At 48.9% G+C, this 27,201-nt stretch overlaps 1 protein-coding gene across 2 annotated transcripts in view; it reads left to right on the top strand.

The window, feature by feature from the left end:
- KIRREL3 (kirre like nephrin family adhesion molecule 3) overlaps window positions 1-27,201 on the top strand; it is a 572,492-nt gene that overhangs the window by 429,568 nt on the left and 115,723 nt on the right. For both annotated transcript variants that reach the window (XM_015116085.3, XM_015116084.3), the window contains exon 2: window positions 7,776-7,853. In XM_015116085.3, coding sequence (XP_014971571.3) covers window positions 7,776-7,853 — 78 coding nt within the window. The remainder of the gene's footprint in view (window positions 1-7,775; window positions 7,854-27,201) is intronic.

The raw sequence follows: 27,201 nt of genomic DNA, 5'->3' as shown, positions 1-27,201 counted from the left end.
AATAGCATAGTTAATTAAATACAAATCAATAGTTTAAAACAACTAATTGATACTTAATATGAATGGGGAAAAACTTGGTTCTAGTATAATTAACTCATATGAAATAAGCAATGAAGTAACAATTATGTCTTTACAACAACGTAAAGTTTATAGTTATTTAATAAACTTAGAATTAGCAAGCAATGAGATCCAAAAATTATAAAACAGGTATTATTGGGCTATTAAACATTTATCACTTGTCCTGGAGGTCCAGGGCCAGGCACTAGTCAGGATTAATATATCTTTGCTCCTCCACTCTTCAGGCCTCTTTATGATAGAGGTTGATCAGAAAATTATGATCTTTGCATGATACATGGGCATCATTATTGCCTGGGATGTGAGTAATTATGCTGAAAATAGGAGTAGGCAGAACCGATGCAGAAAGCAGTTATCACAGTCAAAGTGAAAACTTTCCAAACAGGAGACCCCAGGATTCTGCAATCAGCATGGCACTGCTGGGCAGAATGGCTACTGATGGCTGTTGATAGACAATAACCAATGAGAGAGACCACTGGTAGACACCCAAAACAAAGACGAAACTAGGGACAATCTCCAGCCTTCAAGGCCTTTTGCAAGGGCCTCCCACAGCCTGAAGCTCTCTTTTCCTCGCTGGGACTCCTGCAGTAAGAATTGCCATTCATGCAGAAATAACTTGTGTGCTGCCTCAAGACTTTCTTTACCAAACTATTACCTGTCTCTGACTTTTAGTTACCTTTTCACAAGTATATGTCTTGTATAGCCAACTGGATTATAGTATCTTTGGGCTAGAAAGTTTGCCTACTGTTTTTTTCTCTTGCACATAGTGCCTAGCACTTAGTGGCCTCTTTGTGAGTGTCTGTGCTTTGAACTTTATACCAGTCACATTAATATGTCCTGGTTCCAGAGGGGCAGGATTAATGCTTGTAGCAGAGTCTACCCATGGGATCCAACTGCTGTTTCCCCCAACAAAATGTTTACCCTCTGAGGTCAATGCAGATGGTTAAAAATATTTCTTTAGCCTGGAACTCCTTCTCACATGATCATCCAAGTCCTCTTCACTTTAGAACCTTGTCACCTCGAACACAGGAAGTCCAGAAATGTACCATTATCACCTGTGACTTAATAGCCTTCCTTTGTCATCACCCTACTCTGATACAGACATCACTCTTTGTCCAATATGTCCAACAAAAGACACTGGGGTCATCCTTGCCCTCTTCCTCTGCTTCACCCACTCTGTCACTTAGCACCACTGTCTCTTCCTGGAATGTCTCTGATTCATCATTTCCTCTCCATTCCCAAGCCCTCTGGTCCCTTGGCGTCTCCCATGTGGCTGGTCTTCCTGACTGGCCTCACGTTTCCAGTCTATGTCACTGGTAGCTACATGCTAACCTGGGAAGTATGCCACCTAATAGTTCATTATGTCTCCGTGGAGAACTCACTCCACCTCTCTGCATCTCCACTTTCATATCCAAAAAAGGAAAAAAGGAGGGGGGTAGAATTTGATGATCTCTAAACCACACTTTGGCATTTTGTTTCTACTTATTGAACTCACCCTTATTAGGTACTTCATTCTGGGCACTTCTGCCCATGTGTCAGCTCATTTGCTTTTCACATGAATCATGTGAGGAGGGTCTTACTATTAGAATCAATGTTTTATAGGTGAGGAAACTAAAGCTCAGAGAAGCCTGAGAGTTGCTCACTGGTAAGTGCTGCAGCACAGCTCCAGCCAGCTCTGTTAGTTCTGAAGCCTCCCCTGCCCCATGTGGCCTCGCTGTGAGTCCAACCAAGCCCAGCTGGTGTCTCCTCCAGATGATCTCAGGCACTGTCTGGGGAATGGGAGCTATTTTCTCAGCCCCTCCCCTGCTCTCTGTGTCAGCATGGCAGGGATGAATGCCAGGATAAAACTGAGGGTTCTTCCCTTGCTTTCTGATCTCTGGCCATCTTCAGAGAGCAGGAAGAAGCAGGAGAGGCAAGCCCACCATCTCCCACCTGGAATATGGCAGCAGTCTCCCAGCCAGCCTCCCTTCTCTGAGCTCATCTCCTCCCATCCATCATCTGCACCAGTGCTGAAGGGATCTTTATGAAATGCAAGTCTCACCCGTCTTTCCCCTGCCTAGCATTCTGCGTGGCTCCCCACCTCCTTTAAGAGAGAGCACAAACTCCTGGGTGAGGCTCATTGGCTGCTCCAGGATCTGGTCCCTGGCTAGATCTCCTGCCTCATCTTTTTCCTTCTGCTGCAGCCACACCAAACTGCCTGCCAATAATACTCTGTTTCTTGTTTGATAGGCTTCCCGGGATGTGCTCAAGTCTACTAGCCTTAGGTGGGAAGAGGTTAGTCTTTAGCAAGCACACCTGAACTATTATGACTGGGCAAGTTGGGGACAGGACAGGAAGGCCTCCCACAAGCAGCCATCCAGATGCACTTGATGGCCTCAGAAATGGTGCGGTAGCAGAGGCTGGTGCCTGTCCGTTGTCACTGGCTCCATCTGCAGTTACTTGAGGGTACATTAGTGTCTGAACAGAGCAACCGGGCAACCAGCAACTGCTGTCCTGGCCAACACGGTCCTCACCCTGGAAGCAGGAACACTAATGGCACTCCAGCTTGCCACTGGGTGCCGGGCGTGAGACACGTAACCAGCCTTCTCTCCCCACCTTCCCTCTTTCCTGCCTCTTGAAGCCGCCACCCCCATCAGATCTCACCCACCCTGGTAGCCGCTCCCCAGTCACCTGGGGTCTCCTTAGCAGGGTGTGATGCTGCTCCCCGAAGGCAGCTTTGTGCCCTAGGGGGTGGGTTCCAGAGAACCATGGCCAGTGGAAATTGCGAGGCCTCAGAGAAGACCCACTCCACCCTGTCCTGTCTGTATTCATTTGCTAGGGCTGCTGTTACAAAGCACCACCAGCTGTGGGGCTTAAACAACAGAAATGTATTGTCCCACAGTTCTGGAGCCTAGAGGTCCAAAGTCAGTAGAGTTGGTTCCTTCTGAGGGCTGGGAGGGAAGGATCTGTCCCAGGCACCCTCTTTGGCTTGCAGATGGCTGTCTTCAAGTTTATATGGCGTGTCCCTGTATATGTGCCTATCCCTAGATTTTCCTCTTCATAAGGACATCAGTCATAGGATAAAGGTCCATCCTAATGACCTCATTATAACATGATCACCTCTACAAAGTTCCTGTCTCCAAATAAGGGCACACTCTGAGGGACTGGGATTAGGACTTCGATGTATGAATTTGGTGCAGGAGGGGAACGCAGAACTAGGTTATTAGGAGAGTGAGGAATTCCACCCATAGCACCATCCCAGCCCACACCACTGATCTGTGCTCTAGTCTCTGGTTTGTCTTGATTTGCAGCATCTGCAGCCCTGTGACCCTGTACTTTACCCTAAGAACCAAGCCAGAAATCAGCCGTGGGTTCCAGCATGGGCACTATTGCTACTAGTGCATTGGCCTTAAACTGTCACTTTACTTCTGAGCCTCAATTTGTGAAACCAAAATGGAGAAAATAATTTCTGACTTGCCTATGTCACAGAACTACTTACTGTGAGCATCTAAAAAGAACGGGAATATGACAGCATCATTAAAAAATAAGTATCCCGGCCGGGCGCGGTGGCTCAAGCCTGTAATCCCAGCACTTTGGGAGGCCGAGACGGGCGGATCACAAGGTCAGGAGATCGAGACCATCCTGGCTAACATGGTGAAACCCCGTCTCTACTAAAAATACAAAAAACTAGCCGGGCGAGGTGGCGGGCGCCTGTAGTCCCAGCTACTCCGGAGGCTGAGGCAGGAGAATGGCGTGAACCCGGGAGGCGGAGCTTGCAGTGAGCTGAGACCCGGCCACTGCACTCCAGCCTGGGCGACAGAGCGAGACTCCGTCTCAAAAAAAAAAAAAAAAAAAAAAAAAAAAGTATCCCACAAATATGAAATAATACCACTGTATCACTACATTACTAGTAAGAATGAAGAAATTCTAAGGCTAGAAAACATCCCATCTGCACCTTCTGAAATGGAAGAAAACCCATCCCATTTAAAAAGCCATCCCCTTTTATTCCTCCCAGGAGGAAATCCCACTATGTTCTCTAGGCTTCTCTTTCTTTAAGCTACAAGTTTCATTCACTCTACAACCAACCTCCACTAACCTAAAAACATTGTATTACAGGGAAGCCCACTTATTTCCATTCTGACCTGAGTCAAAGGGAACACTTCGCTGCCCCTTATTTTGTAACCAGCCCTTTCATTAAGTCAGCAGACTTTTCCTGAGCAAGTGCCATGTGTCAAGCACTGTGCTTGGTCCTACGGGCTCAGAGCAGGAGAAGGCACAGTCCTAACACTTCTGTTGCTTAGAGGCCAGAGACCAGGACTTCCCAAGGGCGCAACCCTCTCTTCTCCCTAAGAAACATGCCCTGCTCCAATCCATGTTTCCTTGCACAGGCAGTATTCCTAAACCTTCCTTGTTCCTGGGACAGTGCCCTCCACTACCCCATCTGCAGGTGACTGTGGACTTCTTTGTCCTTTTAAGCCAGGACCAACTCCTTTCATGGTAATTACTTTTCCATAGCCACTTTTAGAGTATCTGGGTGGTTCTGCCACTGATAAAGCCAAAGACAGCACCCCCAAAGCCTACTTGGAAAAGACCCCATCATCTTACAGTTCCAAAATGGGCATCTGTGATCTGACTCTCCCATTCATCTCCATGCTATGGGACAAGGAAGGTGACAGTCTGATGGTGGCTGGTCTACCTCAAAAAGAGAGATTCCTGTTCTTTCTGTCATGTTCTATCATCTCTCTCCTAATAACCTAGTTTGGCTTGGTGGAGTCTCCCCAAGCCAAAGCAATTGCCTCCAGCTTCCTCCTGGTTCTCTCTATTGTTAGTACCTTGGACAATATTCACCTCTCCACTTGGGTTTCCAGCCTCTCCTCCCTTCCCCCACTTCACTCCCTGCTGGCACACTTCCTCATGTGAACCAAATGACTTCTAATTTACCTCTGCAAATCTCTCCAAAGGACATCCCAGATTTTCATATATGGACAACTAATTCTCACTTCACTCATCCTCCAACCTGCTCGTTCTTGCAAAGATCCCAGTAGCTTCTCCCCACTTCTCTACAAAGTCTCAGAGAGCCCTCGCACTTAATAAATTTCTGCAGTGTGCTTATTAGCGCCTTGTAATGTAGCAGCCTAAATAATTAAGACTAACCCACACGTGTCAAATTAAATGAGCCAAATACATTGAGAAATTGCCTCATTCTCAGTTTCTTTTATTAATCAGGTTTTTTAAAACTTCTTTTCCTGCTCATTTGTAAAAATCAAACATAGTCAGTGAGACTCTTAGTTATTATATCATAACCGCTTGTCCACACAGCCTCTCCTCAAGCAGTTGCCCTGGGGGGTGTCCTAGTATGTGGCATAGGAGAGATTGAGTTCTCTACCCAACTGAGATAATCCAGATTCAACAGATTGCTCACACTCTTTAAATCTGTAGAAGAATTGTTCGCCTTTCCATTTGACTGAGCGTTCAGTGACAGTCCAGTAGACCAGCTGGAGCATTGGCCTAAATCCGTCCAGCATCTTCTGCCCTTCCTACTCAGCGCTCCCCTGCCTCCCTCCCAGGCTCCTGGATTGAGTTGGGGCTTAGTCCAGGAGCCCAAACTCCTTTTCTTATTAGGAGCCATTGCTGATGTGCTTTAGATGGGCATAAGAAGTCAATGGCAAAAATATAATGGGAATCATCAGCAATTGTATCATTCTAATGATGAACAATGTGTGTGCAGTTATAATGGGCTGGTTAACTCTGCCTGTCGTCAGCGTGTTGAGGTTTCAATACAGTCTCCCTCAAGAGGCTATTGTTCCAGGGGGCTCAGCACCTCCTCGCAGCTTGTACTTCCGCTGGCCCCCTCCTGGCAGGCTGCATTCCTGCCTCTTGAAGGTGGTTGTCAGAAAGAATCCACAAATATAGTAAGTAAACATCAAAGGGGCTTTGATCCATGAGGCCCGCGACAGAGCAGGAGCCCCTGAAGAAAGGGCCAAGGCCTTGAATGAGGGAACTTAACATCCTCAATTTGGGCGCCTAAGATGTAAGGCCGTTTGAAGTGAGGGCGGTTTGGCTGAGCCTTCAGACGCCAGTGTGGAGGGGAAGGAAGAGAAGTGAGTGCCTTTGGAAACGGTGCCCTCAGATCTGCTTCTCTGCTCTTTACTGATAGTCAATAAACCCCTTTAAAGAATCAGGAGATCAAAGCCTGCGACCTCCCTGGGCCATGGCGTTCTGCCACCTCCTGCCATGCTTTGTTTTTCTCTAGGGCAGGAGCCCCTGAGCTTGACTTATCTGTGTCTCATGGGCCCTGCACTCCCTTTCATCCTGCTATGCTTAGCGGGTGGACCTGGGCTGCAGATGGTGGATGGAGAAGGAGAAAGAGGAATGACCCGCTCTGTCTAACCTCTCGAGCCTGGACACTGACTGGCTGGGTTCAGGGAGACACTCAGTGTTGTGGGAGAAGGGGCTGTGATGCATCACTCATTGGGACCCTCTTTCTCTGAGAAACCAAAGGAAGGAGCAGGCAGGAGCCCAGAAATCCTGGCAAGGGCCGGGTAGAGCTGCAATCACATTCCCTCTTCTAGAAACCAAATTCCTTATCTATTTACCAAGTTTGTGGCAGCTGTCACATTTGTATGACTTGTATGCTACAAGGTGGGGTGGAGGTCTAATACAATCATGGGAAGTCATTTAACATGGTTGAACCTCAGTGTTCCCGTCTGCGTAATATCAGTTGCAGTGGCCCACCTGCCCACCTCAGGGGGTTGTTTGGGGGTAGAGGGGGTCAAAAAAATGAGTGGGCCATTGCTTCAGAACCCATAAAGTGCTTAAGACAAATCAGGATAAAAGCACAAATACCAGAGAGGAAAGCTTGCCTTCTTGTAAGGCAGATGGACTCCAATTTAATGCTCACACACACAATGGACACTATTTACAAAATACTGCACAAATTTAAAAAATTGTCTCTTGCATCTGCTACCTGGAATTGTTATTCCATCTTGTTTTTCCAACTGGGTCAGAGCCCTGTGGAGTCTGTCTCTCTCAGCTATCTCGACCCCTGTGCTCTAAGTCTACACTTCATAAGTGCTTGATGATGGTGCTAAATTGGGCCTTGATATGGGAAGGCACAGGAATCTCTAACACCAGAAATGCATCCTCTCTAAAAGGTAGAAAGAGTTCTTCTGCCTATACCTTAACTTCTCTGTCACCTCACTGCCCTAAACTCACACGATCACTTCTTCATCCTCCTGAGTCACCCACTGTGTCTGCTTGCACTGTTTCATCCTAGACACCACTGGGTAGATTTTGCATCATCCCTGGCAGGTCTGGCCACAGTCCCAAGTTGATCTGAGCATAGTCCCCAAGCCTGAGATACAAAGGGCCTCAAAAACCCAGAGTTATGGTTATGAGCATGGACTCAGAGCCAGACTGCCTAGGTTCAAAGCTCTTGCTTTACCACCTGCTAGCTCTTTCATCCAATGCCACTAACTTCATATATCTGTAAATGGGGATAATAGAAAATGGGGAAACAGGGTTGTTATGAAAAATCAAAATGAATAATTGCTGGCTTAAAATTATGCCCGCAACCTAATAAGTTCCATATAAATGTTGGCTAAACAAAAAAGTACCTCTGTTTATAAGAGCAACAAGCTCCACAGGCCCCCGCAGAGGGGCATCTCCTAATGCCTGACCTGTTCCCATTCCCAACTCACCCACCTGTGCTTCTCTTCCAGAGCTGGGCCTCCAGAAGAGAGGATGCTGTCTGGTGCTGGGCTACATGGCCAAGGACAAGTTTCGGAGAATGAATGAAGGTCAGTGAGAACCTCCCCATCGTCCCGGGGGTAATCTGGAGGGAGGAAGTTATCCCCTACAGCCACAGGACAGAGGAACCAGGAATAAGAACCTGGGACCTCTCTGAAGGGGACAGTGGGAAGACCAGTTTTGTTTCCATGAAGCCATTTGTTCAATAATGTGGGGAAGCATAGTGAATGCCTAAAACACAGGATGCTTATTCAGGAGCATTTTCTTTATGCAATCTTCCCTTCTCCCTTTGTGTCCCCTACTTCTCTTCCTCTCTCTTTCCTACCATTTCTTCCTCACCCCACCCCACAGCCAGCCCAATTAAATCTGCTCCTATTCTCATTTCTAATCCGGACCTCTCTACCTGCCTCCTCCATCACTCATGTTTCTTGAATGCCTGTTGAATAAACAGCACTATACAGGCACTTAGGAGAATACTAAAGAAGAATAAGGCAATGTCTTTACTCCCAAAGAACTTACCCTTGGAAACCTGCCCCTTTTCCCAACTCCACTGACCCTACTTCTCACTCTTACTCACAGGCCATTCTGTCTTCCTCTTGCACTGGCTTCACTGGGTCACTGAAGGCTTGAGAAACGTATTGACATTGGCATGGAGGCTGGGAGAAGGAGTGCTGTCACTTACGGGTCTGCTGCAATAAAGAACCAATCCTCTCCATCCCTAGCCATCTGTCTCCATGCAGCTAATAACCCTTTCCATCAGATGCCACAGGCTGTTTGTCAGGATTCAAAAGTAGATAAACAATGGCTGGGGATGCCATTTATTCATTAAAGTCAGACAAATGAAGCCTTGGATCCCACCAGCCATGCTTGCCATGAGCTGGACCCCTCCCCTTCCAGGGCCCGGGGCCCATGTCTCCTCATTCCCCCTTCCAGTGTGAAGGAGGCAGCTCCTTTCTACCATCTCTACCCCCAGAGCATGACCATAGCATGGTCTCAGTGCCCTCTTTCCAAGCTCCTCAGCTGTCTCTCCTCCCAACCCCGACCACGACACCCACATCCCCATGCGTTCCCCATGCCTGAGACTTTGCCAGCTCTGGGGCCTGTTTCCAGCACCCATCATGGTGACAATCTGACAAGAGTTAGGCCAACACAATTAAGCACAGGAAGTGATCACCTTCCCCATTTGCTGCCTGCCTGAAAGAAGCCAACAGCATCAAAAAGCTACTTCCCATTTGTAGGAACTCCATGACTGAGTACAGCCAGAGTTGGGGGCCGCATTTTCTGCGTCCTGCCAGTCAGTTGCCTTTACTGACTTTTCTCTTTCTCAGCCTCCCCTTCCCTCCCCAACACCACTGCCTTGACAAGACTGCTGGGCAGTCACTTCTAATTTGTGGGAACTGACAGCGTGCCTCTGTCCGTGGTGCTGAATAGACATGTTCTCTTGCTGGCAAAGCTCATTAGAGAAACTCGAAAGAGGTTTGTAGGGATTGGGGAAGCCAAAAAAGTCAGGAGCTGGGCTGGATTTGAAACCCAAAGCTCCAGGTGTCTGCCCTCAGCTTCTGGATGGCTGAGGAGATGAGGGGTTGGGATGCAAGCTGAGCCAACATGTGTGATGAGTTAGAAATCTCAACTAACAACTCAGACAGGTAGGAGGAGGGTGAGGCAGTGGGGCAGAGGAGAGACACACAGGTGGGTCAGCTTTGGCTCTGGAGGGCTGGAAGGCAGAGGTGAAGGAGAGGGAGGGCCCTGGAGGGAGGAGGCTCCTCTGCTTCCACTCCAGCCAGCCTTGCTACCCTAAGGACCACATTATACGTTTCTCTCCCTCTAAAGCTCATGCACCCAAACTCCAGCACGTCTGCAGATAAGAAAGAGCACCAGAAAGCATATGAAGCTGTTTTATACTTATAATTATCTCGTACCAATACTCAAAATAATTATAATTTCCACATATTAATAATTAAAATGGAATAGCAGCCATGACATAGATCAAGAAATAGAAATCTCTGTCCATGCTACACAACACACCTTGGTATAAATTGAACAATTGGTATAATAGTGAAAAACAATTATTTTTCTCCCAGTTGCTAGGATTAGTGAGATATTAGAACAATTAGCTTCTTCTTCCCTTAAAGATAAGTTGGTGATCATTATATTTCCCATTTAGAATAAATATAAAAGACCTACTTGTGCTGTATTAAAGCATATTTGTTCTGTTTAACAGTATCTAATAGGGTGCCTGTCACCCAGGGAGAAGTGCTTCCCTATTTTATTTGTTTTCCTGTTAATTTGGTGTCCTTTTATTTTCTTCTCTCTCCACTCCTCCCTCCTCACTACATTCCAAAAAATAACAGCTTGAGAAGGAGCGAGAGGAAAATAATGAATGAACAGGAGCTTTATAGATCTGGGGTTTATCATAAGTTAGAGTAATCGCAATTGGTGCCATTAAACTACACAAAGCAATAAAAAGAAAATGCTATTCAAAGATCATTTAAGGAGGCATGTGATAGTCAATGAGAGGTTTGCTCTATTTGGGAGTGCTTAATAGCTTCGTGGATAGAATCTGCAGTCTTTGCAGGAATGGAGGTGGTTGGTAATATATGGAGAGTGTATGTGTGGGTGTGCGTGTGTATTCTCTACTGTGTGGACTCAACACAACTGAGCCATCAAAAGGAGATGTGAGCAAAAATCAACAAAGGGCAGGCAAGAAAGGAGGAAATGAAGACAGACTAGCCATAACAATATCACATTTGTTTGAGATCATTGTCTTCCTGTGATTAAGCACATGTGCTTTATATAGGAACTGCTGATGAGTGATCATTCAGTTATTCATCAAACATTTATTGAATACCATAAAAATAATACCAATTTCTCACAAGTGCCAGACATTGTTCTAAGCACTGGAGCTATAAAAGTAAGACACAAGCCAGGTACAATGGCCCATGCCTGTAATCCCAGCACTCTGAGAGGCCGAGGCAGGCAGATCACTTGAGGTCAGGAGTTCAAGACCAGCCTGGCCAACATGGTGAAATCCCGTCTCTACTAAACACACACACACAAATCAGCCAGGCATGGTGGTGCACACCTGTAGTCCCAGTTACTCAGGAAGCTGAGGCAGGAGAATTGCTTGAACACAGGAGGCAGAGGCCACAGTGAGCCAAGATCCTGCCTTTGCACCCCAGCCTGGGTAACAGAGTGAGGCTCCATCTAAAAAAAATAGAAGAAGTACAGTACGACACATTTCCTGCCCTCAAAGAGCTCACAGTAAAAATACATCTCAGTGTGTGTCACCTCCACAAAGAGATCCTGCCTTCCACCTACCTAAATTACACAGACACCCCTCTCCCTGCACCCTGTGCTCATCACAACAGCCAGTGAGCATATCAAGTGGCAGCTATTATGATGTGTGATTATTTGTTGGACTGCTTCCCCATGTGCTGTCAGTCTCACCTAGAGAATCAGCTGGAGGAGGGCAAAGACTCCTGTTCCTTCCTCTCCTCTCCCTGGGCCTTCGCCCAGTGTCTTGTACACAGGGAGTAGTCGCTCAACTTTCATTTAGGTAATTAACTAGGGCCCTGAGTGACAATGGAGGAATGTACAAAGTCCCCCGCAGGTGTCAGGTAGGTCTTGAAAAGGAGCACCTCAGACAGAGCAGACAAATGTGGAACACTCCACAAAATGGTCTCCCTGTTCTAGGTGATTCCTAGAGTCTACCTTGGTGCTCACTCTCAGGCTTTCTTCCAGTTCCAGTGCTACAGCCCCTTCCTGGGAGGCAGGGTCCAGGCAAGCCACGGAAGGAGGGCTGGGTGTGGAGGCCTTCCCCAGGGGCAGTTACCCTTCTTTCTGTACCAGCTCTCCTTCCTAACCCCACCTACTGCCAGCCCATGCTCTTAGGGAATCTTTAAGTAGATCCGGCCTGCTCTCACTGGTTCCTCAGTCACATCTCCAACACACACATGAGCATGCACACACACATGCACACACCTGCATGCACACGCATGCACACACCTGCACACATGTATACACATGCACATATACACCCACATGTGTGCACACATGAACACACCCTTCACCTCCCCTTACTGGCCCTCCCCCTTTATGATGTTTCCCTCCTGGAGATCCAGACCACTCACCTTCTCAAAGCACATGGCTTCCCCAGACCTGATCCTATTCCCAGGCCAAGTAGAAAGCTGTCACATGTATCAGGAAAGGGGCTCTGCCTGTCTCAGAGAGCTCAGAGCTCCTCTGTTAGAACTGTCAACAACCCCAGAGATAACAGTGCAACCCAATAACTCAGCATGGCCCAAGAGCATGCAGCAACTTGCCCAGGGCCCATGGGAAGTGGCTGGAAGAGCCAGGACCACAGCCCAGGGCTCCAGGCACCCAGGGGTCTTGGAATTCAGGAAGAGGAGGCTGAGACCATGAGCAGAGGGGAAGCCTCTAACACTTTAGCTTGGTTTCATTTTTCAGGGTGGTTGGAAAGAGAGAAAGTGGCAAGGCAGGGAGAAGAGAGGGCAGAACACAGGGAAAACTTGAGTTGACATGCAGAAGATCAGGGAAGACCTGGAGTGAGGGACACAAACAGAGAAGGCCATTCCTAGGGAACCCGAAAAGCTGGCAGGCCACAGGAGTCCTGAGAAGGGAAATGAGGAAGAGGATGTTTAAAGGAGGGAAGAAGCAGAGGCACCCAAGTTTTGACCTCCCCTTCAGCCATCCCCCTGGGGCCAAGGGGGGCCTGCACAGGAGGGTTCTACTCCCTCACACTGGTGCCCTCTCGGGCTGCCCATCAGGGTGGGTGTCGGTTTCCCTGGACTTTCAGCATTGCAATGATGGCTGCTTCAAGAGAGCAAAGGAGAGCAGAAATGCCTCTGGGCGCTGTCCCTTTCATCTTTCAGGGCGAAACACTTGTGAGTGATTAGCAAAGGCAGCTTCTGCTTGCTGGAGACCTCTAGCCCTCTGTGGGAAGAACTGGCGCACCCAGGAAGGGGAAGGCTGGTTCCATAAATAACTAGCAGCCTCTTGTATGGCCCACAGCTCCTGAACAGCACCATGGTCCCAGTCCAGGCTCTGTGTGCAAATGCCCCTCGCCAGCAGCACCTGTCCTCACCTCCAAGCCTTACAGGGGAGTCAGAGCCCTGGGAGGTTGGGAATCTGGCTTCTTCTGACAGCTCTAAAATTCTTTATGATGGCGTGAGAGCCTGTTCTTTCTGCACCCTTATACACTAACTTAAAAAAAAAAAATGAGTCTAAAGCATCTACTGTTTCCTGCCTATAGAAAGAGAGGTGCCTCTCAGCTGGGATGTGTAGTGGGAGGAGCACCTAAGAGTGAGGAGCAGGCTGTGTGAGCTTGGACAAGTCCCTAGACACTCAGATCTCAACCTTCTCATATGCAAAATGGAATCATGTTGCATAAGATGACCTGTATGTCTTTAAAATGTGATGATTCAAAAATCTATCTTGGCTCTCAACACCCAGCCCACACCCTGTTCTCACAGCCCATCCCATAATTTTAAATGTCTTGGTCACCAAAGGAACCAGTAGAAAAAAGTCAATGGACTGGCTTTCCTTGGGAGCCTCTGAAGGTGGATCCGTGTTTCTTTCTCCCATCTGTCATTAAGGGTGAACTCAGGTCATATCAGCTGTACGCTGGGTGGCAGGGCAAGAGTCTGGCAGGCCTGCGGGATGAGCTGTGCTTTTTTCAGGGCAGAGGGGAAGCAGGAGGCCAGGGTCCTTGGCCTGGGGACCAGACCCAGCGGTGAGCGGGCTTCCCTGCTGCCGGCAGCTCTTCTCACTCTGTTGCAGCCGTACAGTCTGGCTCACGCTAAGGGCCGCAGTCATTTTCCTGAGCCCATTCCTCCACTGCCTGCTGAGCCCCCGGGATGTTGGCTAATACCGTCATTTTGTTAGTTGGGGCTTTGGGGTGCATTTTTTTCTAACTCCATTTTTCTTACTGATGTGTTTTCTTCCACTGGGGCTGCAAAGCCCGTTATTTGTATAACGTCCCTGTTTATTATTTATGGCAAGACTCAGATTTCCAGGGCACTTTATGATTGTTATTTAATTCGCTTGGTGTCTTGGAACAAGAGACCTGCCGTTTCCACTTTCCAGCCAGGATCTGAGGGAACATTCCAAAGCTTTTTCTCAGCCCATTCCTCCAGCCACCTTTCCTACCAGGAGTCCTGCCTCTCTTAGACTGTGGATGCCTGTGCTACAGACCCTGCCAAGTTCCTTTTTTTTTTTTTTCTTACTGAAACAAGGCTTCATTCCGCTAGAGGACAGTGGTACCATCACGGGTCACTATAGCCTCCAATTCCTAAGCTCAAGCAATCATCTCACCCCAGCCTCCCAAGTAGCTAGAAGAACAAGCATGCACCACCAGGCCCAGCTAGTTTTTTAAATTTTTGTAGAGACAGTGCCTCACTATGTTGCCCAGACTGGTGTCAAACCCCTGGCTCAAGCAATCCTCCCACCTGGGCCTCCCAAAATGCTAGGATTACAGACATGAGCCACTGCACCCAGCCAAAGTTCCTTTTTAAACTTCCCTTTCCCTCACACTCATACCCAATCCTCACCAAGTCCTACGGATGTTATTTCCTGAGTGCCTCCTCTCTCCATCTCGTGCCACCACCCTAGTCCCTGTCCCCAGCCTCTCTCCCCTGGACTGCATCAGGGCTCTCCTAACTGTCTCCTTGCATCTGTCATGCCCAATCCCCATGCCCAGGTCGTTTTCCACACTTTAGTCAGAGCAGTGTTTCAAAATGCAAACTGGACCACGTCATGTTCTTTTTGAAAATATTTGAATGGCTTTAAAAAATATATATTCAAGTCTGGGCACAGTGGCTCATGTTTATAATCCCGGCACTTTGAAAGGCTGAGGCAGGTGGATCACCTGAGGTCAGGAGTTCAAGATCAGCCTGGCCTACATAGCGAAACCGCATCTCTACTAAAAATACAAAATATTAGCTGGGCATGGTGGCATGCACCTGTAATCCCAACTACTCGGGAGGCGGAGATAGGAGAATCGCCTGAACCTGGGAGGCAGAGGTTGCAGTGAGCTGAGATCGTGCCACTGCACTCCAGCCTGGGTGACAGAGGGAGACTCCATCTCAAAAAAAAAAAAGAATACTCAAATTGTTAGCATGTTCTACAAGGTGCCATGTGATCTGGTTCCTACCTACATCTGACCTCATCCTATCCCCTTAAACACCCTGTGCTCCAGTCACATGGGCCTTCCCGCTGCTCCTCAAGCAGGGCCCCTGTCATAGGGCCTGTCTACCCTGCTCCCTCTTCTTGGGGTGCTTGCCACATTCACCCCGTCCCCAAACCCTTCACGTGGTAATTCCCGCTCATCCTTCAAATCACAGCTCAAGTCTCTGCTCCAGTGACGCCTCCTCTGACCCACCCCTCCTCGGTCAAGATCCAGTTCCTGTGTTACATGGTCCTGTAGAACAAGATCCTTCCTTTCAGAGCTCTGAGCTCAGTTTGTACATACACATTCATACTGCAATTATTTACTAATGAGATGGGATAATTCCCTTGACCCTCTTTATGGGTGGGAATTGGCTCCTTTCACTCAGCCTACCTCTGGCCACTCCTTGAGAGAGGGAACGTGTGAGCGAGTGCAGGAACCAGAGGGAATGAATGCTGGAACCGGCCAGTTGCTCCTCTCTGGCAGGAGCAGGCTCTGTGCGGCCCCACAGCAGTGTCCAAGCTCCTGCCCTCTCGGCATCCAGGTTCTTGTCCAGCGTCAGGAAGAATCAGGTCACATGAACGGATTGAAGGGTAGTATATGCAGAGAAAGGTATTGGGCGATGAACGGGGCTCTTGGCAGAATGGGGAGTTGGAAAGGGGATGGTGCAGGAAGAAGGCAATCGTTCCCTGACACTGCACTCTCTGAAGTTAGCCTCATCTATCCACAGTCTCCGACACCCAGTTGCTGCCCTGCTCACCACTCAGCCGCTTGTATCCCCGATGCTCAGCTGCTTGTGTTACTCTGCCAGCTGAAGTCTTTTTATGGGCACAGGATAGGGATGTGGCAGTCCAAACAAGCAACATTTGGTAGAAAAATTGAGTCACCTGTTTTCACTAAGGGCTGCAGTTCCAGGCTTAAGGGTGGGGTTTAGCTGGGAGCCCAGTTGTTCCGTGTCAGTAACTCCTGTCTCCCCTACCAGTCAGTTGTCTCTGTTTGGTCTCCATTAGATCCAAGGAGCCCAGCACAGTGTTTGAATAGAGTAGAGGTTGACAGCAAAGTGAGGACAGTGACCTTCTCTGCCCCTAGTCAGTAGCTCCAAGATGCTGGGACTGGATAATTTGACAATCATAGACTTTTTAAAGGAACACTGGCAGTCACCTGGAGAAGAGAAAACTGAGACTCAGGAAAGGGATGTGATTCATCCAAAGTAACACAGGCAGCGGGCAATTGTCTTGGTCCCCAGAAAGTTTACCTCCACATGGGGAGATTCAACGTACTTCCGTGGAGCATTTCCTGGGGCTTATGGCAAACGCCTCTGAGCACCTCCCAGCAACAACTGCCAGGACTTCGGACTAGAGAATTTCCACCTGAGGGCATTTACTCCCTTGCTATGAAATGTTAGCTGTCTTTGGAAGGTGGGTGCACAGGACCCACCTGAAATACTCATCCTGTCTTTGGTGATGTCAGAGAAACATTCTAATGGGGACAGCAGTGTCCAGAAGATACATAAAATGGAAATGGTTTCTAGAGGATCAAGCTGCCTGTGGAATTCAAGGACAAGACACTCTCAGGCAGGGAGTTTCTTCTCCCCCAGAACTGACTCTGGAGCTGTGTGAGGTGCTGCTGGATTTGATCGACACATGGACAGTGCATTAGAACAGCTCTTGATTGACTCAGGAGCTGTTTGGTTGACAGCAGTTCCAGTGTGAAGGGACACCAACCTGTTCCGAAGGTTACTACTTTGATCAGAGAAGGTAAAAACAGGTCTGCATATGAACTGAATTGCATGCTGTGTTCCTAATAGTGATGGAAAAAACGAACAATGGTAGAAGCCTCTGTGTTTAGGTTTTACTGAATCATGGGCAGTGACCAATGGCCTGGCCATGTGGCCAGGCAGAAGGGCAATGGAAACCTGGCCTATTAATGGGATGCCCATGTGAAGCACAGCCCTATGGAAATTTGAGGGGTGCATTAAAGCTGAACAAGTCAGTTCCCATCAGAAGAACTCCCTTTGAGGTTCAGAAGGTGACGGGAATCGACACACAGATAGCCCCGGGTTCTCCCTTGAGGTGGCCACCTGGGCTCATGAAATGGGTAGATATGGAGACATGGCAGCAGTGTAGAGATGGGCTGAATCTAGACATGTTCCCTTTGCACCCTCTCAGGCACATAATTCCAGCAAGAGCTATTCTGTCTGCCAGCAAGAGAGACAGAGACTGCCAGTGGCTATGTGGAAGATTCCCTGGTGGGAAGGCTCTAAACACAGCTGGCAAGTGAGACTGATGCTGGGGGTCTACAAGTGGGTCTTGTCTAGAATAGACACTGACCTGACTCTGGAGTGGGTTTTCCTTACTCAGTAGAAGATAGAAGTGCTCAGAGTGTCATTTAAAAAAAAAAAACAGAACAGAAGATATTGTATGCATTTGGACAGTTGACCATCATTTCTTCAGACCAAGAGACACACTGTAAGCCCATAACGTCCAGCAATGGACAGAGAGATCTCCTTAGAGTAAGAATTTGGTAGAGAAATGCAACAGGCAATTGAAACATTGGTTGTCTAAAATGGGGAGACAAAAGCATGAAGGGGTGGCTTGCACGCCTTCACGAGTGTGTGCTCACACGCACCATGAGTGGTACCAGTGTCCCCACTAGATTTTCCCTCTGTTTTTCTGGCTGATCTGGGGACGAGGAGGTGGGAAGGATGCTAGATAACTATGCAATTCTTGCCAAGGAAGGAGTACACTGGTATAATGACTACTTTTTTTTTCTTTCTTTCCCAACTCGGTTTAAAAAAAAAAACTTTTCTTGGCCAGGCACGGTGGCTCACGCCTGTAATCCCAGCACTTCAGGAGGCTGAGGTGGATGGATCACCTGGGGTCAGGAGTTTGAGATCAGCCTGGCCAACATGGTGAAACCCCATCTCTACTAAAAATACAAAAAAAATTAGCTGGGCATGGTGACAGGTGCCTGTAATCCCAGCTACTCAGGAGACTGAGGCAGGAGAATCACTTGAACCCGGGAGGTGGAGGTTACAGTGAGCCGAGATCACGCCATTCCACTCCAGCCTGGGCAACAGCAAAACTCCGTCTCCAAAAAAAAAAAAAAAAAAAACTTTTCTTTGTCCCCTACCTAATGCAGTGATCCCAGGATCAGGGCTGCAACTACAAGTTCTGGAAGCAGAGATAATTTCTAAGCAAAAACTGTCACTGCGTTTTTAAACCTTATGTCAGAATTCCTAGGGCCCTGATGGGGGTGGGAGGTGCCTTCACCCTGTCTAGCAAAATTAGGGCTAAGAATAAATACAACTAGGGTGTCTCGTGGTAAAAATAATCCACTAGTTTGGAACCTACATAACCTTCCCGGATATGAATGGAAATGGACTGAGGGGAGGCACTGGCTGGACTAGTGCTGCCAGCAGCCATCTGGACCACACAGTGGCCAAACCCAATGTCCCTTCCAAAGGTGGAAAAGTGCAGGTAAAAATAAATGACTAGTGGAGAAAATGAAGAATCGTACCTGAGGGTAAAGAAATGAATAATGGGTTATAAAAAGAAGGAAATCCAATACTACATTAACAACTGGAAACAGTCTCAAACCAAAAGAGGACATTGTCTCTTAGCTTGGTATCCCCAGATGCCTGGAAGGGGAAAGCTGTGTTTGCTGGGACCACTCCTGGTTTTGGAACCTTTTCTTCAAATCTAAAGAAGGCCTGCAGGCTGGGCACAGTGGCTCATGCCTGTAATCCCAGCACTTTGGGAGGCTGAGGCGGGTGGATCACCTGAGGTTGGGAGTTCAAGACCAGCCTGACCAACATGGTGAAACCCCATCTCTACTAAAAATACAAAAATTAGTCAGGCATCGTGGCCTACACCTGTAATCTCAGCTACTTGGGAGGCTGAGGCAGGAGAATCGCTTGAACCCAGGAGAGGTTGCAGTGAGCCGAGGTCACGCCATTGCACTCCAGCCTGAGAGACAGAGTGAGACTTCGTGTCAGAAAAAAAAAAAAGCCTGCAAACCTGAGTGGCTTCACCCTGGGAGACATTCATGCAATACAGTGCACTGGACTAATTGTTAAATGATAATACATATTCTTTTGACGTCAGGGATCAGTGGTTGAAAACCAGGGCTTGGCCTGAGGTGTTATGATGTATCTAGACATGTTTCTATATAGAGGGGCATGGGATGGGGGGATTTCATCCACGGTTCCTGGCTCATAACTCCCATAGCCCTTGCTACAATCTTTTGTCATATGTTGGGTGTGTTAGGCTTCGGGCAGGCCTCGGGAAACAGGATCTCTTTCTGGCCCTCCTTTCCCCTGCCCCATCGCAGGACTCTGATCTTTCACCACCTTTCTGACTGTGGGTCTTAAGACCCTCCCCTGAGAGAGTCCCGCCTCACATCCTGGGGGAAGGAGTGCTTCTATAAAAACCCAAGAGGACTGAGTTTCAGGATCTTCTGGGCAGCTGAGCATGTAAAGCTTCCTGGAGGGTGGTGCACCGTGCACCCAGGGAGGACGTGGAAGCTCCGTGCCCCTTACCCCCGGCCTCTTCCTCTGTATTCTTCGTAATATCCTTTAGAATAAACTGTAAACATCGGGAAGTGTTTCCCTGAGCTCTCCATGCCACTCCAGCACCTTAATCAAACCCAAACAGGAGGTCATGGGAACCCCCAACGTGAAGCGGGTCTGCCAGGAGTTCTGGAAGCCTGAACTTGCGACAGGTGCTGGGGTGTGGGGGAAGTCTTGGGGACTGGGCCCCCAGCCTGGGGGATCTGACACTATCTCCAGTAGGCAGTGTCAGAATTGAACTGGAGGACACCCAGCTGGTGTCCGCTGCTCCCACCCGTTGCATCACAGAAGTCTCCTGTGTTGAGTGTTGTGGTGAGTGTAGAGGAAAAATGCAGTTGGGGAGAGAGTTCTCTCCAACATTTCACACCCAGCTGTTTTTGTGGCTGTTTTGGTTCTGGTTTTCCTTTTAGCATTGTTACTAATTTTTGTTTGTTTGTTTGTTTGTTTTGAGACAAAGCGGAGTTTCACTCTTGTTGCCCAGGCTCGGGTGCAATGGCATGATCTCGGCTCACTGCAAGCTCCCCCTCCCAGGTTCAAGCGATTCTCCTGCCTCAGCCTCCTGAGTAGCTGGGATTACAGGCACCCGCCACCTCACCCGGCTGATTTTTTGTATGTTTAGTAGAGATGGGGTTTCACCATGTTGGGCAGGCTGGTCTCGAACTCTGACCTCAGATGATCTGCCCGCCTCAGCCTCCCAAAGTGCTGGGATTACAGGCGTGCAACTAATATTCCTAATGTACACCCTGTGGCTTCGGAGTAGAATAAATCTAGATTCAAATCCCAGGTGTAGTCAGGGCAGGCTTAGACCCCTATCATTACAGATTCTCCAGGCCAGAACGGACCAAGGTCATCTGGTTCCATATCCCTGCCAAGTACCAATGTAGGTAAAGACTGTGAACACGGCCGTATTGCATGCTGATTTATTCACCAACCATGCATCCAGTGCCCGCTCTGTGCCTGGCACTGTGCATGTAAAAACACAGTCCCTGCCCCCAAGAATACCACTGTCTTTTGGGGGGAGAGACAAACACGTCAGCAACTACAATACAATGTCGCAGTTGCGGTAACTGGGTATGAATAAGTAGCTATGGAAACAGAAAAGGAGAATCCAATCACACCGTTGGCCAGGAGAGGAGTGTCCAGCATGGTTTCTGGAGAAAGTGGTATTTGCCTGAGCCCTCTGAGATGTTTTATTATAAAAGGCCGTTGCAGTCTATGCTTGAATCCCTCCAAAGACAAGAAACTTGCAGCCTGCCGAGGCGGTGGGCAGCTCCTCAGCCAGGCTCTCCAAACACCACACCCCTTCCACCCCAGGAGGCTGCAGTTTTCTCATTCTAGCTTTATTGATGACAGGGGGACCCAGTGACTCGGACAGCAGCCACTGGCAAGATCCTGGGGTCTCCACTATGCCAACTGTACCAGGGGGGCCTCCTTTCTTCTCTCTGCTTCTTCCTTCCATCCCCAGCCAGCCTCAAAGGCTTCATCACAGAATTCTTTGAGTGCTGAGACCCTCCCCCAGCCCTCTCCCCAGGGTCTGAAGAAAGCCCCAGAGAAGTTGGAATAAATGAAGGTGCTTAATGGCTTGCGGTGCCATAAAGTTTTTAGAGCTGTGCACTGGAATGAGCAGGTTCAGGCTGAGATGAATGATCCAGGGCCTTTATCAAAGGGAGTCAATAAAACCCAAAGGAGCGCGCCCCACCTCCACAGAGTGCTCATGTCACAGTGCTGGGCCCTGCGCTCTGCAAGTAGGAACCAGGGGGCCGCGTTTTCCCCCCAACTCCATCTGCTTTCTTCCCCGTGCCTTCCTTTCTGAAATGTATTCGTTTCTATGGAAACTGTGTTGTTACTGGTATGGGAGGAGTTTAATGACATTCAGAAGTGCCAAATCAAGTCCATTTATATAATGGTTTGAAATACACATAATGGCCTATGGAATATAGGACACGGTGACAGTTTCAGTAACTGTGTACCGAGTGCGGGATAAATAGAGCAATGGAATAGTCACCACCTCCGAGTCAAATGCACTAGGAATAACCACTATTCTTAGTACTAAAGAGCAGCACTTCTCAACCATTTTTCATGAAAGGATCTCAAAACATGACACTAACCTGCTCTCGGCTCATGGAGAAAGGACCCTGGACCTCAGCTCCTCTGTGCCTGCCAAGGTTTGACCAAATATCAGGTGGGGAAGGTACAGAGGCATGAGTGTGGCTGTGGATGCTTCCAGGTGTGAAAGATAGCAGGCGTTCTATCTCGTTGCTCCCAGGGCCCACCCGCTTGGTGAGCCCACTGACGTCATTGCCTTGATTGATAGTCACTCCTGTGCTGTTCCTATGGCTCATTACTGCTGGATTCAGAGATTCATCAGCACCCACTGTGTACACAGAGATGAATGACACATGGAGGATGCCCTTATCTTAGCTCAGGCTCCCCTGGAAGCAGACCCTAAGCAAGAGCTGGAGTGAAGTCATTCCTCATGAAGGTGCAGAGGTGCCAGCAGGAGGGTTGGAAATTGACATGGAAAAGGAGGCGTCGGCACGGGGGGACCCCAAGCCTGCTACCACTGTGGGCAGTCAGAGCCCAGTCCCAGTGAGAAACTCTGAGACGTGCTATTGAACACCACCTCACAGCTAGGGCACCCAAGGGGTGGGGTATTGAGTGGAGCTCCTGTGAGGCATGGGTGGAGGGCTGCTGGGTGAGGGTGTTCCTCCCAGCGGGTCTGGCCTGCTCTGTGTGAGGGCACAGTAGCATCCGCAGCTAAAGAAACAGCCCTCAAGAGAAGGGGTCCAGGCACCGGCAATGAGAGATTGGCCTGAAGACTTGAGATGGTCGGGCCTGCAGATACAAGTGGGCACTGACAGAGTCGGCGGCAGCCTGCAGAGAACTTCAGGTCCATTGGGGAGATGGGCATATAATAAAATGGCAGAAGGCAGGGCGATGGGAGAACGAAAAGGAGGTAGAGATGACAGGCTCGTGGAGAACTGGAGGTGGAAAGCTGTTTGTTCTGACTGAGGGGCTCCAAAAAAGCAGGAGAAGAGAGACGGAGCTGACACATAAAGACGAGGGCCAAGGCAGCCCTTTTGCACACTTGCACCATCTAATCCTCACCACGTCACAAAGTGGGTAGTGTCACCCCCACTCAGAGGAGGACTAAACAGAGGCTCAGAAGACGAGGTCATCACCTAAAGGCACACAGATGTTAGAGTAAACCAGCAGAGCGCCAAAGCCTGGCCTTCTTACTTCTACCCTGCCTCGGAGCTTTGTGTCTGGGCGATGAGGATGGGGTGACTTCCCCGTCATCACCCAGGGCAGACATGACTGAACCCCTGTTGTGGGTCCCTGTTGATTTTTCCCCATGGTCAAGGACTGCCGTCCCCAAATCTCCCACCACGCACTGACCACAGACGCCCCCCCTCAGCCACTCAGGCAGCCCTTCTGATCCTGCCCCAGGTATGGGCTGGGCTGAGTGTGCCTAACATTGAGTGAATTTTCTGCGCTGCCCAGAGGAAAAGAGAGGACACAGCCTGGGAAGGGGAGCTTCAGCTCTAGTAGTCCCCAGCAGTGGGTCCCCTCCCCTGTCCTCACCCCTGCACACTCCTCTCCCAGCCGCGCTCTAAGCCTCACTGCCTCCAAAAACATGGGGGAGGAGGGATCACGCGTACACACAGGCAGCATTTCTGTAGCATGCTAATAGGTTTTCTGTCAGATGCAGCCTTCATGATTAGACACGGTGGGGAGAAGCTACATGAGACCTAACAAAATGAGAGTCTTTCCTGCAGAACTTCTCGGAGACACTAATACACCAAAGGCCATGGTGAGCCGCCCAAAGGAGATACAACTCACAAAGTTCCCAAACTCATTTGACCACAAAACATTTTTCCTGTAGCATGTGTCAGGACTAGTGTTCCCTGGAATGCACTTTGGAAACTAGTGTTTTAGAGCCCAGATCTTCCACTAACTGGTGGTGTGAGCTTTGTCAAACAAGAGTAAATCATACCTGCCTTGTGAGGACTCACAAAGTAACATGGATGAACACTCTTTATAAACTTGTAAAATACTAGACAGATTATTTGTGTAAAGCAAACACACTCAGTGTCCTAGAGAACCTTTCATTGGAGGTCAAACAAATAATAATAATAATGTTTTTTAAAAATTAGTTCTGTTCCTGTCTCAGTATATGACTTTGACCTTGATCTCTCTTGACCTATATTTTCTCATCTGCGAAATGGGCATACTCATGATGCTAGCACTCTTTCTTCCATGTATTTGTCAGAAGGAGAAAATATGCATCACGATTGTGTGATGCTTTGAAAAAAAGTATGAAGTACCACAGAATGCAAGTTATTATCAGAGATCCAGGTTAATACCCCCAATTCAGTCCAATTTGTGCTGAGATCAAGACAAAAGGGGTGCTGGGGAGGAGAGGGCTAGTGACATAAACAAAAATGACTGATAATCTTCATCCATATTTATGATGTTAGGAGCCTTGTATGAGCATGTCACTGAGGAGAGAAAATGAATATTTTATGAGTGAACGCTGAATGCTGTATTAAGATGAAATGCACAGAAAGCGGCCCGCTTGCCTCTGCCTCCAGGTTGTGCTGGGGAGGTCAGCACAGGCTCTGTGCCTGGTCTCCAAGGAGCGGGGCAGTTGGTCTGGAAGGATGAGCTCAGCCTCCCAGCACAGACTGGGAGCTGTCCAGGTGGACTGGTGGCAGCAACTTTGCCCTGGGAGGTAGGAGAACTAAGATCCCACTCCCTCTACCAGCTGGAAAGCCTTGGGTGAGTTACCATAACCTCACTGGGCCTCCATTTCCACACTGTAAAATGAGAAGATCAACCCTGAACAATTGTGAGGTCTAAATCCAAGCTCAGCTGTTTGGAGGACGGCTTTGTAATGCACGTAAGTGGGAAGTGTTATTATTCATGTATACACTCAACATTTACTGAACATCTACTATGTGCCAATCACTGCCACAGCCCCTTATCATATATCCTGTGTGCCAAACACCACAGTCATCACTTTACACACATCACTCCATTTAATCATCACCAGAATCTTGAGAGGTATCTATTATCACTCCCGTTTTCCACATAAAGAAAATGAAACTTAGGAAAGAGAAATAGCTTGCCCAAAGCCACACAGCTAGGAAATGGCAGAGCCCAGGACTGTGTGAAGCCAAAACCCTGAGCTCTACATTAAATGGCCCATCCTTGCCTCAAGTACTCCTGCAGTGCCAGTGGGGGCCCTGCCCTGCAACCCTTGACAGCTCCTCCCTGTTCTGCTCATGCTCCATGCTTCCTACCACCAGTGCCCCTCCAGAACCAGAAGAGAAAGCCCTGCCACCTTCTGTCTGGGCCCTGAGGATACCCTCCTTTGTTCTCCAACTCTGCTCCCTTCCTTCTCCTTGAAGGACTGTTCTCCATGATGCAGTCATCCAGGGGTTCTTTTTTATTTCATTTCTTTATTTTATTTTTAAAAATTGAGATGGGGTCTCACCATGTTGCCTAGGCTGGTCTCAAACTCCTGGGCTCAAGCAATCCTCCCTCAGTGGCCTCCCAAAGTGCTGGGATTACAGGCATGAGCCACCGAGCCTGGCCTGGGGACTCTCATTTCCATCCCTATTCATCTCTTATCCCAGGCAGGCATCAGGCGGTGTAAAGACTGAACACCTCCCACCCCTGAAAGCAGCAGGGACAGACCAGGCAGTGCAGGGTGAACATGCTCAGCCATGTCTGCCCGCTCCAGAGAGATGTCTCTGGAGGCAAAGACGGCTCCCCTTGGCGCCAGCTCGAAGCTCCTGGCTCACTCCCGCCCACCACACAGCACGAGGACACCACCATATCTGCAAATCTCTACCCTGTAGGGCAGTTTCATGTTATCTTGGCTCATTCCTTCTCCCGAGATGAAGAGATTGTTTTAAACCTGCCGCCCCACCAGCTCTGCTCTTGGCTTCCAATGCCATTAAGTTTCATTATAACAAATAAACACCACAATGACATTTATAAGTTACCACTGAGCACAGAAGCACAAATATGAAGCAGATAAACTGCATTTGATCCAAATAATTACTGCAGGCAATATTGGGCTTAGTCTGAGCTGGCAGCCGGGTACCGAGTAATTTATTAGATTGCGTAAGGCAATGTTGCACGTTGAGTTTTTCGTTATTGTGTCTTTTCCCCTCTCCATGGCCTAAATAGGTTAGAGGAGTTTAGACAGTGCACGGCCAAACAAAGACAGACTTTGCTCAAGCAGATTAAGGCCAGGAATGTCAGCCAAGTGTCCAGGAATGGCTGCTTCCCAAGCAGCACCAGACTTGCAAGAGAAGAAAGGGCTTAGGCGATTATCTTGATGCTGCCAACCAAGGACAGCTCCCTGCACTCCCCACCCACTGGCCCAGATACAAAAAGCAGCCCCGTGGAGGGAGTAAATGACAGGGCCCATTTACTGTCCTGGATGGAGCCCCCAGGACACCGAATCCGGGTTCCTGCTGCAGACTCTCAGCCAAAGACCCTCTATGGAAAGTCCCTTCTATAGCCCTAGGTAGCCCCGGGCAGTCCCACCCCCAGTCCCAGACCTATCATCCTGCAATAAATCAAGGGAAGGAAGCAGTCTGCCAGCCAACTCTGCAAAACAAAGCGAAGAGAACTGGCTGCAAGCAGCTGCCTCCCTGCCAAACCCAAACTCATAAAGTTTGATTCAAGGGGTTACAATACCTCCCATTCAGAATCCCTCCTGTCCCGTTCTTCCAGCCTTAGTAAATTACCCAATAAGCAGCAAGGACCTGTAGTTATTGTGCAGTTAAATGGTATTTGCCCCGTAAATTCTGAGCAGAGTACTAACGGTGATATACAGTAACTAATTACAGACATGAATTCTCTCCCCAAGATGCCAAGTGTTACCAAATATTGTTGTGTTTAGGGGAGGGGGGTTGAAAGCTGCTCTCTTCTCTCCAGTGAAGCCATGAGTAACTCTCTTATTAGAGGAGCTGTCGCCATCTCCAGGGGCACTCCAGGCTGGAGAATAGAGCTGTCCTGGGGAGCAGACAGGAGTGGGGCCACATGCCCACGTGCTGCCCCCTGACCCTGTGCCCCAGCAGAAGGGTCTAGCAGGTACCGGCTGGTCCTCCTTGGGTCATCTCACAACAAATAAGTGGCTCAGCACCACGGTGGCAGTGGCAAAGGCCCAAGGCTCCAACAGGGCAGGGAATGGAAGTCATTATTCACCCAGCCCAGGGCCGAGCAGAGAGAGCTATGGCCAGGGATCGGCCTCTGCAAAGGGCTTCTGAATAGGGCCACAGAGGGTTAGGGTTAAAAGTGGTGCAGACGACTTTTGACCTAAAATATTGTTGACAGAGCTGATTTCAGCCCCAAGGGCACCGTGGGAGAAGTTTCCGTGGTCTTGAGGTAGGGCAGGGACTGTCCTATCGGCTTCCCATTGGCTTTATAGCTGTTTTTGGAGCTCAGCCGGGGACAGGTAGGTGGCACAGTAGTGAGTCTCTGCTTTCTGAAGAGGAAACCACACAGATCAAGCACCCTCTGCTGACCTGCTACTGTTGGGGGAAAAAAAGCCAGGCCTGCAGTCAAATGGCTCAAACCCTAGCTCTACCACACGCTGTGACCCTGGATGGGTTATGTAACC

Source organism: Macaca mulatta, chromosome 14 (genome assembly GCF_049350105.2).
Source record: "Macaca mulatta isolate MMU2019108-1 chromosome 14, T2T-MMU8v2.0, whole genome shotgun sequence".
Lineage (NCBI taxonomy): Eukaryota > Metazoa > Chordata > Mammalia > Primates > Cercopithecidae > Macaca > Macaca mulatta.
Note: the sequence above shows the minus strand (reverse complement) of the source record. Positions and strands in the feature narration are given on the sequence as shown.